Raw genomic sequence first — 13,029 nt, forward strand, 5'->3', positions numbered from 1 at the left:
ATATCATCTACTCTTGTACTTTTCTTTGTAGTTTGTACTGTTGAATTGTATTCCTGAGGTGGTCATGATAGATTGGCCTTCTAGATCTGTGAAGATGATTACTTGTATTCTGTTCTGTGTATTGTATTGTATTTGCCCCATTTTTTGACACCCATTGCATACCCAGCCTACCTGGAAAGGAGTCTCTCTCTAAATTGTCTTTCCCAATATTACTTCCTTTTTTTCCCTACAAGGTTTTTTTTTAGGAGTTTTATCTTGGCTTCTTAGGGAGTCAATATGTAGTGGTGCTACATGATTAATGTCATCATAAATGTATTTTGTGCTGAGTCACATCATTAGTAGCGTTGTCCTGTTTACATGGTCTGTATGTCTATGTAAATATGGTCCCCTGGAAACAAAGGGGGGTAGGATAACACCGTGGTCCCTCATGATAATTTGTCCTGTCAATCCCATCATCTACATCCAGGTCATTCACTATTTAAACAGGAGGACAAAAAGAAAAAAAAAATATATATCCTGTTTTATTATACCAATACTTCATTGCAGAGCCAGGAGAAAAAATCGACCCAGATCACTTACACCTTTTTCAACTCGCGACTTTCAACGCCTGACAACTTCACCTTTGCAACGTAAAACCCGGGGTTCGGGACTACGCCGATGTACCGAGGATAAGCACGTTGAGACTCCTTCTTGTTGTTTGGGGAGAGGAGCAAGGCATCATTTTCACCCATTGTGGAATATGACCCGGACACAGACAGGCAGACACGTTAGATTTACCCCACACACGCTTATTTAGGGTCTCAAATTACAATAAGTCACTCTCACAAACCCCAATACCCCACAGTCCTTGGCCAACACAATGCCTTTTCTCTCAGTCTTCAGACCGCCTCCTTCTCCTCTCCAGAGACCTCATCCAACTACGCTCCCGACTCAAGTCATCCTCTGAAGGGAGGCGGCCCCTTTAAATAAGCACCCGGATGTGCTCCAGGTGCATCCCCAGCAATCTCCCACCGACACGCCCCATTGTGGCGGAAGTGCCGGCTGTATCCCCGGCAGCACTCCGGGTGTCCCTGTTCCTCTTCCCCCCAGCACTTCCTGGTGTGGCGGAAATGCTGGGGTCCAGGGTTCTCCAGGTATTGGGGTGCCCCCTGGCGGTGACCATGGGCCCCTACAGGGTCGAGCTTCCCAGCTCTGTACCTGTGTCCCCCAGGGCGGTCGCCCCCTCGAGGTCTGGAGGAGGCACAAGCCCTCCTCCGGTCTTCTTGGGCATCCCAGCTGGGAACCACCCCCATCCGGGTACCACACCATATATAATCACTGTAGGACACTTTTCCAGCTGAAGAAGGTTCACAAACATTATTCATCTTCCATTTAATCCTCTGGACACTTATATGCATTTCGTGTTTTCCCTGTGTCTTATTGATTTCATGTTCAGTGTGGGGTCAAGGGAAGGCTCGTGTTGAATATTAACATTTTGCTGCACCTATTTATTATTACATTCCAACGGTCATTTTTGGAGTTGAGTGTTATGTTGGGGCTGGTTGGGGTGTGATATACTGTATATACTCGCGTATAAGTCGGGTCTTGAAACCCAAAAACAAAATGATCAGAAAATCAGACCCCGACTTATACGCCCGTTCAAAAATATGACATTTAATTTTTTTTTTTTTTACATCTTCTTGCCTCCTCCAATCTCACACCAGCTTTTTAGACACATCGTAGTTTGTTGCAGCAGCGCAGTTACCAATTTATTTCGCTACTTCAATGACGTTTAATTTAAAACCAGCTTCATATTTTCTTCTGATCGAACGCTCCACCGTAGATAAGGGATGCTCTTACGATAAAGGGGTATGAGGGTGTGAGATACAAAAAAAAACACAAATCAGTGCAAACGTTGCTTCCGAATAGTTCTGGTGTGGTCACGTAGGCACAATACATAGTAAAAAAGGCCGTGAGCTCCATGGTTACTCTCTCAGGTGGATGTTAGCATATCATAATGAATATGATATGAATTGTGAATTTCCCCTTGGGATTAATAAAGTATCTATCTATCTATCTATCTATCTATCTATCTATCTATCTATCTATCTATCTATCTATCTATCTATCTATCTATCTATCTATCTATCTATCTATCTATCTATCTATCTATCTATCTATCTATCTATCTATCTATCTATCTAATCTCTGGGACCAATACTGTGAGTTTTACGCATTCGACTTATATGACCGACATTATAAAATACCGGCAATTAAACGGTATAATCAAGTCCTGACTTATCCACGGGAGAACTTAAACGTGAGTATATACGATATATTGTTTGGAATTTGTTTAATTTATTTTTTTATTAATATATACTCACTTTATTATTTTACATATTATTTATCTTTTGGCATATCTTTGTTTTGTTGATTGGGGAAGTTCATTTGGAAGAAGTAAGGCTTGTCGGGTCTAGCGTTCCTCAGCTTGCCAGGCCACGGGTCTTGGTGGTGTAGCTGCCGTCCAGGGAGAGTGAGTCCGCCGTTACAAAGGCCCCTGTTAAAGCCCATTGAGGCATTCTTTGTGTGATTTTGGGCTGTACATAAATAAATTATTGTTGTTGTTGTTTCTTACCCAGAGAGGAGGCCAGAGTGAATGGCAGATGATGAGGAAACAGCTTCTCGCCCGGCCAGAGTCATATGAACGATGGACCTTTGAGAGCTGGAGGCCAGGAGCAGCTCCATTCCCCATATGACAGGTGGCAGTGAAGCTTATGTGGCATCCCAGTTTGGACACCCCCAAGGATACATGATAACTGAAGTCTGGATGTGTAATGCTGTAGGGGTCCCTGGCTTCAGTTAGAAGGCGCTGTTGGGGAAGAACCTCCCTGGTTTCCATATGACCCAGAAGTGCTTCCAAAAGGACACGCTGTGGCACTAGCTCTAAAGGAACTTGCCACTTCACATCGAGGAGTGAGAGTCAGGGGGCAGCGAGCGACACTCTTGGAGGAAGGAAGGAGGAAGAAATTGACTGTATTGTGCATTTGTGACTGATCTTTGCACTGGTGTTCGTTGAGAAGGTGTGGTGGTTCAATAAATATCTTTTATTTAAACCCAGAATCGTGTTGGGCATTACTGTGCTTGTGGTTTGGAGTTTAGTGTCGCCCCCCCCATCCCTTTAGTGGTTACATACCCTAAACAGAGGTATGAAATTAGATTTGCTTGTAATGATATTCTTTATTTAGCATGGTAGTAATGATAAGGTGTATTTACTTAATGATCTCCATACAAGGTAAGTACCATCTCTTGCTGTACCAGAATGCAAATGAAGGTTTTGATATTTGCTAAAGTCTGCTTTTGTCTCTGCCCCATCCTGTACTCGTCTCTGTGGCTGTTCTTTGTCTTTTATGAACCTCAGCACCAGTAGCTGACTTCTGCTCTGTGAAATCAAAGTGAATAAGCGACATGATGATCATGTCCGCAAAAGTCAAAAATAAAATCAACTTATCTAGAAATTTAGGAAAGATGGCTCAGTGACACTTCATGCTACAGTGACTAAATGTGTACTCCGTGTCTCCCTTAAAGTTAAAATAACCTCACGGCGGCTTTATATATAAAGACTAGCTGAATACTTGAGCTACACTACGGGATAGCAACAGGAAAAATGTGTTCTAAAATATACAGAGTGACAGTATATGTCATGTAAAGGTCATACAGCAAGACTTAGCACATAAACGAAACAAAATAGGTTACTAATTATTTTTTGAAATGGTTTACTCAAATATAAGCTGTTTTAAGTATAGAAGACTTAAACAGTGATGATCACAACTTGTTTTGGACTAAAGCCCCAGTGATCCCATCATCACCCCTGGGATTATTTAGTAACCAGACTGTGTAAGTATTAAGTGCTAAATTTATTTGTTAATAAAAATAGATGAAGGTGAATGTTATAATATTAATTATATTAAAAATAGATTTTCAAGGCATTTTTAACATCGTAAAAAAATTACAAATCCTAAGAAATCTAACAATGTCAACCCGCATCTGAAAGGCCAGAGAGGCGGTGCCATGCACAAGGTAGGCCAGCAAGGAGAACAGGCAGGCGCCATCACCGCTCATCCGCACCACACGGTGAGGGACCTTTACTTTGTCAATATAAATCCTTTCTTCCTCAGTCATAGTTTTACAGGTTTATTTAAAGAGGTATAAACTTAATAGAAGAATTCGTGAAGAAAGTATCACAAAGAATAAAATAAAAAAAGCATGAAAATCAAAATCCCCCCCCCCCAAAAAAATTGCTTTAATATACCTTGGAATAACCTAACTAAAATATTTTAAAAAGATAAATAAATGGCAAATTATAAACTCTTTGTGGAAACTTGAAAATATCAAAACAAAACTTGTACTCTTCAGAAAAATGAAACGTCGGTCAGTCATTTTCCAACCCGCTATATCCTAACACAGGGTCACGCTCAAGCCAAACCAGCCAGCACAGGGCGCAAGGCAGGAACAAATCCTGAGCAGGGCACCAGCCCACCTCAGGACACACACAAACACACCAAGCACAATTTAGAATCACCAATGCACCTAACCTGCATGTCTTTGGACTGTGGGAGGAAACTGGAGTACCCGGAGCAAACCCATGCAGACACAGGGAGAACATGCAAACCCCACGCAGGGAGGACCCGGGAAGCGAACCTGGGTCTCCTTACTGTGAGGCAGCAGCGCTACCACTGCGCCACCCTATTTTTAATTTACTTTAAAGAAATTTATTTTGGAAAAAAATTGAGTGAATGGGTCTAAAAAACTATAAGAAATTTCGTGCTTGGACCACAAAATCTTTAAACCGTTTCTTAGCGAGCACCTATGGGTAACTTACATTCCAAAGTTCAAGTCCCAAGTCCTCATGGTTTGGGAGATTTTGTGATAATTGAGTCAGTGGTATAAGGCTTTTATATAAATAGATTAGGGTGATTCGATATTCCTCTGACGCTGTAATTTATTGACAAAATGCTACGATGAACTGCTTTGAGGGTAACGAAACAGTAAAGGCAATTTGAAAGTTATACCCTGCGACACACGAGCACATGGGAGGCAGCTAGAAGGACCAGAAGAAGTTAATTCCACGCCAGGCCAGCAGGTGGTTTACTCTCGTATCTCCCAGTGTTCAGATGCAGCCCACACTTTCATGATGCTTGAGACTTCAGGACATGTTTTAAATCTCCATTGGTTACTTCTTTGAAAGATTTTATATGTAAGACATTTGAAGCAGACCCTCCAAACCCAACTACTAACAAAAGCATGTGATTCTTATCATCACTTAAGTTTGAATTGGCTGTCTGTGGAACCCACTTCAGCTACACCCTTTGTACAGTCAGTCCGTCCTACTGGCTCGTTTATTTAATGGAGACCAGTTCCTTCAGTTGACTGTGCCTAGCAGCCCACCTGTCTGATGGACTGGCCATGACACTTGTTGGTCTGTTGCACTGTTCCTGTGGTTTATTAGCCTGGTAGAATGGCCAAGCAACCTCCACCATTCCAAACACGCCATGCATGCTCTTCAGTTTGCAGACCAACCCAGAGGTCACTTCCTGGATGGCTTCACAGTGGTCCCTATTTCTCTGACATGTTTAGTGAGCCGACAAGGCTGATTGTGGGGCCAACGCGTCTGACAATTGAATTCAGAAGTTGATGAGAAGGTTGCACTTATCTTCATTATTTATTGTGAGTATATTTGTCTACAGACTCTTAAAGGAGAGCTGACTGTCTTCACACGTAACCCCTGGCCTGTTAGGACCCAGCAATGACTACTCATGGAAATTTGGCTTCTAGCGTTGCTCATAATGAACAGATTTCCACCGTGATTCAGTGAACTCCGCACGTCACCTAAGCCCTCTGTTACATTTTCCATGAACATCAGAGTGACTGTGAAACAAATCAGGTCACAACTTCACATTGTAGGGGGGCAATGGAAAAATGCGAATGTGCAGAACTCTGAGCATTCATCACAGTGTCAAAGTCCTCTATGTAAAACTCTAAGCTAGAAAAGAAAAAATAAAAACAAAAAACACTACTATCAGATAGAAGACAATTAACACCAATGTCAATGTCCAGCAGACGCACCTAGCAGCACACTAGCAAATGCACTACAATCGAGGGGTCTGTTGAAGAAACTTGTCGTCTATGGGGCTTGAGCAACTCTCAGTTCCCATTTAGAGCGCATCTCCAAGCCTAAAAACACACACTCACAACACACACACACACACCAGATTAGCACTTCTGCCTTTGACAAGTCCAGATCTTTTCAAAGCTCAGTCCCTCTACTAGGCTGGGGGGGCCTGCAATCCGGGATTTCCCTAATTCTACATGATGTCTAAATCCTACATGAGTAACCATCTTGGAAAATGTGTGGCATGATCTTGTCATCTCATGTAAGACCACTCGTCATAGTCTGAGTTAGCAAATTGCACATTTCTGGTCTATAGTGTAAGCAACGCACGGCCATCTTGCATTATTTATTTGTTAGCACTTGCTTCAGTTTAGTGATCATGGTGGGTCCCATTGTGCAATACAAGGGGGAGCCAGTGCTGATATGCCAAACTAATGTGATGGCTGCAGCAGCGGCTGGTGACATGGACCTCTCGAAAGTCAGTATGAGGTATGAAGAATTGTCATGTGGGGAGGCTGTTGTCACATACCACCCCATGATCACTGTAGGCGGCTTTAGTATTTTTTTCCTGTATTGGTTACAAAAAATAAATAGACGAGAAGGTGAACAGCTACAACGAAAGAAAATAAGTGGGATAGATAGATAGATAGATAGATAGATAGATAGATAGATAGATAGATAGATAGATAGATAGATAGATAGATAATGAAAGGCACTATATAGTAGATAGATAGATTTGAAAGGCACTATACAGAATAATAGATAGATAGATAGATAGATAGATAGATAGATAGATAGATAGATAGATAGATAGATAGATAGATAGATAGATAATGAAAGGCACTATATAGTAGATAGATAGATTTGAAAGGCACTATACAGTATGATAGATAGATAGATAGATAGATAGATAGATAGATAGATAGATGGATAGATAGATAGATAGATAGATAGATAGATAGATAGATAGATAGATAGATAGATAGATAGATAGATAGATAATGAAAGGCACTATATAGTAGATAGATAGATTTGAAAGGCACTATACAGTATGATAGATAGATAGATAGATAGATAGATAGATAGATAGATAGATAGATAGATAGATAGATAATGAAAGGCACTATATAGTAGATAGATAGATTTGAAAGGCACTATACAGAATAATAGATAGATAGATAGATAGATAGATAGATAGATAGATAGATAGATAGAGAATGTGAAAGGCACTATATAATAGATAGATAGATAGATAGATAGATAGATAGATAGATAGATAGATAGATAGATAATGAAAGGCACTATATAGTAGATAGATAGATTTGAAAGGCACTATACAGTATGATAGATAGATAGATAGATAGATAGATAGATAGATAATGTGAAAGGCACTATATAATAGATAGATAGATAGATAGATAGATAGATAGATAGATAGATAGATAATATGAAAGGCACTATATAATAGATAGATAGATAGATAGATAGATAGATAGATAGATAGATAGATAGATAGATAGATAATGTGAAAGTCACTATATAATAGATAGGTAGATAGATAGATAGATATGAAAGGCACTATATAATAGATAGATAGATAGATAGATAGATAGATAGATAGATAATGTGAAAGGCACTATATAATAGATAGATAGATAGATAGATAGATAGATAGATAGATAGATAGATAGATAGATAGATAGATAGATAGATAGATAGATTTATTTCCCAGCTTTGGTTTTCTTCTAATATTCGAGGTCTCGTTTTATGTTACGCTCAGCACGACTGTACTTCGCAGTTCATTAGTCAGTATTAACACATGGGGTCTTATCTCACGTGGTGGTCATTTTAAATACCCGAGGCCTTAACTTACACAAAGATCAATGCCACTGTGTTTGGCTTGAGAGAGCGGTCAGTATACGCAGTGCTTACTCTGTTCTTTAGTGGTCACTGCAAACAGTTCTGGCTCTGTGTCACAGAGAGGTGATTGTGAGTAACTGTCATTGTCATAGGCGCTGCTGGCCTGTGTCACATAGTGACCAGTATTTGTAGTTATGGTCGTGTCTCACAAAGTGCACAATCTAACCAGCTATGGCTCTTTGTGTAGTGGTCATATTTATTGTTGTGGTCACTATGAACACCTGAAGCATAGAAGTTTACATTATTTACTGAACACAGTAAATTGTGGTCACAATACCTGGCTTAAGCTTTATGTCATATATTGGACTCTATAAACCTTAGAATATATCTTCAACAGTAAAGATGTAGTCATATCTTGAACGGTGGTCAGTGTAATCAGCTATGTTCCTCACATATCTCACACAGAAGTTCTGCCTCATGTAGTGGTCTCTATAGACACCTGATGCCATGTCTTCTGTTGCCATCAGTACACCAAGGTGCTTACCATGAGCAGCAGAGACCTTTTCTCACTTAGTGGTCACTATACTTTATTCAGCATGGCCACTTGTTGTTAGGTTTTTCTCTGTGACCACTTTAAGTAGCTGAGGGCCTTGAGTCAAACACCGATCCCTATGAATGTCTAAGGTCATGTATTATGCAATAGTCAACCAATGCAGAATGTTTAACACCACGAGCAGCTGTGGTCCTACTGTGTATCTCACAAAGGATGAGGTCACTGTTGTTGGTCTTCGTCCCCTAAACGTCAGTATAGGCTGCTGGGGTCATTTCTTCCCAGAGTGGTCACTGTGATACGAGATACTCTGTTCCTCCGGCAGGTCAGCTCCTGTCTCACTGCTGACACATCTTGAGGTTCTTCACAAAGCAATCACCTGCATGACTCCCCACAGATCATTCTCTCAAGTTGTGCACAGAAAGTGACAATAAAAATCAGGAAGCACTTACTGCGAATTCAGAGGCGAAGCCCTCCCTGGAGTCGACTTTTCCCTGCAGCTCCTGCAGGAAGTGGCACAGAATATCTTGCTGCTCCATAGTCCACTAGAGCGTGGCAGCTGGGGTCCGGTGAGCTCCCCCTCCACAGCTCTGCCCTGACATGGTGCTGTGAGGGCCTGTGGTTCAGGACTTGATAAGAAGGAAGCATTGCTAACAGGTTTCTGTGGTCAGAATAAAAATATCGTCGAGCGCAGGGTCCTAGAGCCTTCCGCTTCAGGAGGCAGCGGCTGGCTGAGTCAGTGCAGGGTGGGCACCCCTTTCAGGCTGGCCATGCTGGGGGCCTCATCATCTGTCATAGATGCTACACTGTGAAAAGTGAAGGGTCGAGTGAGTGTGTCCCCCGCTTGTGGCCGATGGAGAGCTCAAATTCATCAACCAGGGCACGCTGTGACAGTCAGTGTGAGGGTAACATGGCCACACAGAGCCATGCATGCGTATGCATACATACAAGCACGCCAACGCGTCGTATTTGCACAGTCACATGGGAAACCTCGCACTTTGATGCTCATACTTTTAATGATTAAAACTGCGTAGGGACTGAGCACATCTGTCAAGTGTCACTCACCTAGGCTGACACACAAGGACATGAACTCCTCACACACATGCATTAGATACACTCATATCCACACACACACACACACACACACACGCACACACACACTGAACACACAAAAAGAAAAACACCCTCTGACTACTGCACACACCGCAAGGCTGCCCCGGCTTGACGTGGAAATGCGTGTCTACGCTCAGTGTGTGCTACCAATAACTGACACACACACAAACACTCATTTACACACCCCTAGACACATAATGATTTCACAATCTGAACACCAATATATATATATCAACACACTCACCATTACTAGCATTTGCACACAAGCAGAGACAGACATTAACATATACTTGGTCTGCCACAACATAACTCGTGTGTACAAATCAATGGCTGACATCATATGTTCTGTCGCACATAATCACTGACAAATACACGCTCACACTCTGCTTGTCAAATGCTGTATGCTCTCACCTTCTGCACACAGATGCACACACACTCTCATATCAGAACACACACTTACTGTCTCAAGCTAGCTTGTACATGGAATGCAACTTGTGAATACTCTCTACAACAATCTCTACAACACGCCTGTACTTACATATACAGGTACTTGTGTACTCTCAGTCACTCTGATACATGTTATGTGCTCTTGCACACACTAAAGTGCTTTTGGACAGTTTGGTATACTGGCACTTGCACATGCTTGTGCACTCTGTGCCATCCTAGCATATGTATACTCACCCAATTGTGCACTCTCAGCCACTCCGGCGCATGCATACTCACATGGTCGTGCACTCTGTGCCATCCTAGCATAGGTATACTCACCCAATTGCACATTCTCAGCCACTCTGGTACATGCGTACTCATAAGCTTGTTCACTCTTTGCCACTTTAGCATAAGAATACTCACCTAATTGTGCCCTTTCAGCCACACTAGCATGTGTACCCACATGCTTGTCCACTCTGTGCCACTCTGGTATATATAAACTCACCTAGCTGAGCACCCTCTGCCATGCTGGCATATGCACACTCACCCACATTTATGCTCTTTCTGCCACTCTGGCATATGTTTACTCACACACACTTGTGTATTCTCAGCCACTCTGGTACACATATTATTTCACACCCTTATACAAACGTTGAAATCTGGGTACAAATGCATGCACTCCCACAAAGGTGCCAGCACAGGCTGAGATGCCTACTGATGCAACTCACACACTTGTCACCCACTGACACACATCGTCTTTTACAAAACACCCTCTGAACAGAAACGCATGCACATACAAAGACTGGCATACATGTTGACTGTCACAGCTTACCTCTCTTTCTCCTGTTGACACATTCGTGTTCTTTCACACACACACACACACGCACACACACGCACACACACGCACACACACACACACACACACTCAGAGACACACATGTTCTCAAAATCTGTACACCATCCATCCATCCATCCATTATCCAACTCGCTATATCCTAACTACAGGGTCACCTGTAGCCAATCCCAGCCAACACAGGGCGCAAGGCAGGAACAAATCCCCGGGCAGGGCGCCAGCTCACTGCAGGGCACACACACCAAGCACACACTAGGGACAATTTAGAATGGCCCATGCATCTAACTTGGATGTCTTTGGACTGTAGGAAGAAACCCACACAGACAGGGGGAGAACATGCAAACTCCACGAAGGGAGGACCCGGGAAGCGAACCCAGGTCTCCTTACTGCGAGGCAGCATGTGGACTAACTCTGCACAGCTGAGTACTGTCACCCACAGGCGGACACACGCACCTACAGACTATGAACAAGCACTCTCGAGGACACCAGGCGTGGACTGGTATTACTGGTGGGACGGCTCAATGTTCCTTACCTGGTTGGAAGGCACCTGCATGGATACCCGTAGGACAGGCTGAGACAGACAGCCCTGTTATGGTCAATGGGTGCCACCAGGGGGAGCTGCAGGAGTAGACTGCACCCACTTTTAAGAATTTCCACCTGACCCGGAAGTGCTTCCTGGATGCCATGTGAGCGTCACCGGAATTACTCCTGGGTCCGGCATCAAAGAAGCAGAGTTTCCTGTATGGGTGGTCGGAGTCGGGAGGAGAGTGGATGAGACTACGTGGAAGATGTGAAAGGAGACTTGTATTGGTGGAAGGATATATGAAGATTGTGTATTATATGTTTGTGGAAAGGATTTGGAAGTACTACAAAAATAAAAACAAAACATTTTCTGTTTGAACCCAGTACTGTGTTGTATAGTTGTGTTTGGGGCACTGCTACGCCCCCTTCTGGTCACAGCATGCACAATCAACACCTGACACCCACACACGTGCTTGTTTGACAAACAAGAATACCTACCTACACACAGACTGGCATGCATGTGGACCAACTCCATGTAACTCCCAGAGAGCTGAGTACTGTCACCCACAGACTGAGCAGAAGGGTGAACTGTCAATAACTGGCACATCCGTGGCCATTCACTCGCACCACTTGACAAACAGGAACTCACACTCTGCGTGCACACTCATTTACCAGCACACACACCCAAACTCACACAGACCGATACGTGCATAGTCTACTGCCAGTCTAGTAGCTCTCTGTCAGTCTGACACACACACACACACACACACACACACATTCTTTCACACATGCCCACTTAGCAGTATGCCCTCATATTCTTAACACAAAAGCTGCACACACTTTCTTTATTAGTATTCTCACATACACACCGGTGTGCACACGTAGCGTGACTCACACATTCGTGTATTCTCACTCATGCGTTCACTCAGATCTGGTAACATACACTTTGCATGCTCACATTTTGAAGACAAAGTTGCAGCCACACTCTCTCGAGTGCACTTACACACTTTGGGACACACATGCCTCTTAACAAACAGCTCTGTGTGCTCATTCTCACTTTCACATATTGTTCATAATGTCCTTTCACACACATAACACACCGTTCTCATTTTCTCTGCTGCACACACACACACAACACGCCATATGCACGTACGCGCCCCACCACACACATCCCTGGCTGGACAGCATGAGAGGGTGCTGAGCTAAGCCCCGTGTGCCTCCTGTCTGCTCTTCCTGAGGAAGTTCTTTTAGTTGAAGCAGTTAAAAGAAAAGTGTGAGGAAGTGACATGAGATGAGATTTTCTGCAGGACATTTACACAATGACACTGCATGTCACCCAGAATGGAAATGAGAGGCCAGTTGAACCATACAGGAAGTCTGAAAAATGTAGCTATGTCTCCCCCTGGAGGAAATATTGGGTAGTTCTTCACAACTAGGAAGAGTGTACGGCTGGATGGCACAGAAGGAGACAGATATGTTACTGCTTGACCTTCTTTTTCGTTTTTCAGCGATCATGTTGGAGAGCCAGTATGTCCGTTTGGGGTACCTGACTCCATG

General features: G+C 43.0%; 1 protein-coding gene across 2 annotated transcripts in view; it reads right to left on the reverse strand.

The window, feature by feature from the left end:
* LOC114647862 (tyrosine-protein phosphatase non-receptor type 22-like) overlaps nt 1-9,197 on the reverse strand; it is a 164,416-nt gene extending 155,219 nt beyond the window's left edge. For both annotated transcript variants that reach the window (XM_028796531.2, XM_028796529.2), the window contains exon 1: nt 9,011-9,197. In XM_028796531.2, coding sequence (XP_028652364.2) covers nt 9,011-9,097 — 87 coding nt within the window. In that variant the 5' untranslated portion in view covers nt 9,098-9,197. The remainder of the gene's footprint in view (nt 1-9,010) is intronic.
* Between the last annotated feature and the right edge of the window lie 3,832 nt (nt 9,198-13,029).

This window comes from Erpetoichthys calabaricus, chromosome 3 (genome assembly GCF_900747795.2).
Source record: "Erpetoichthys calabaricus chromosome 3, fErpCal1.3, whole genome shotgun sequence".
In the NCBI taxonomy this organism is placed as follows: Eukaryota; Metazoa; Chordata; class Cladistia; order Polypteriformes; family Polypteridae; genus Erpetoichthys; species Erpetoichthys calabaricus.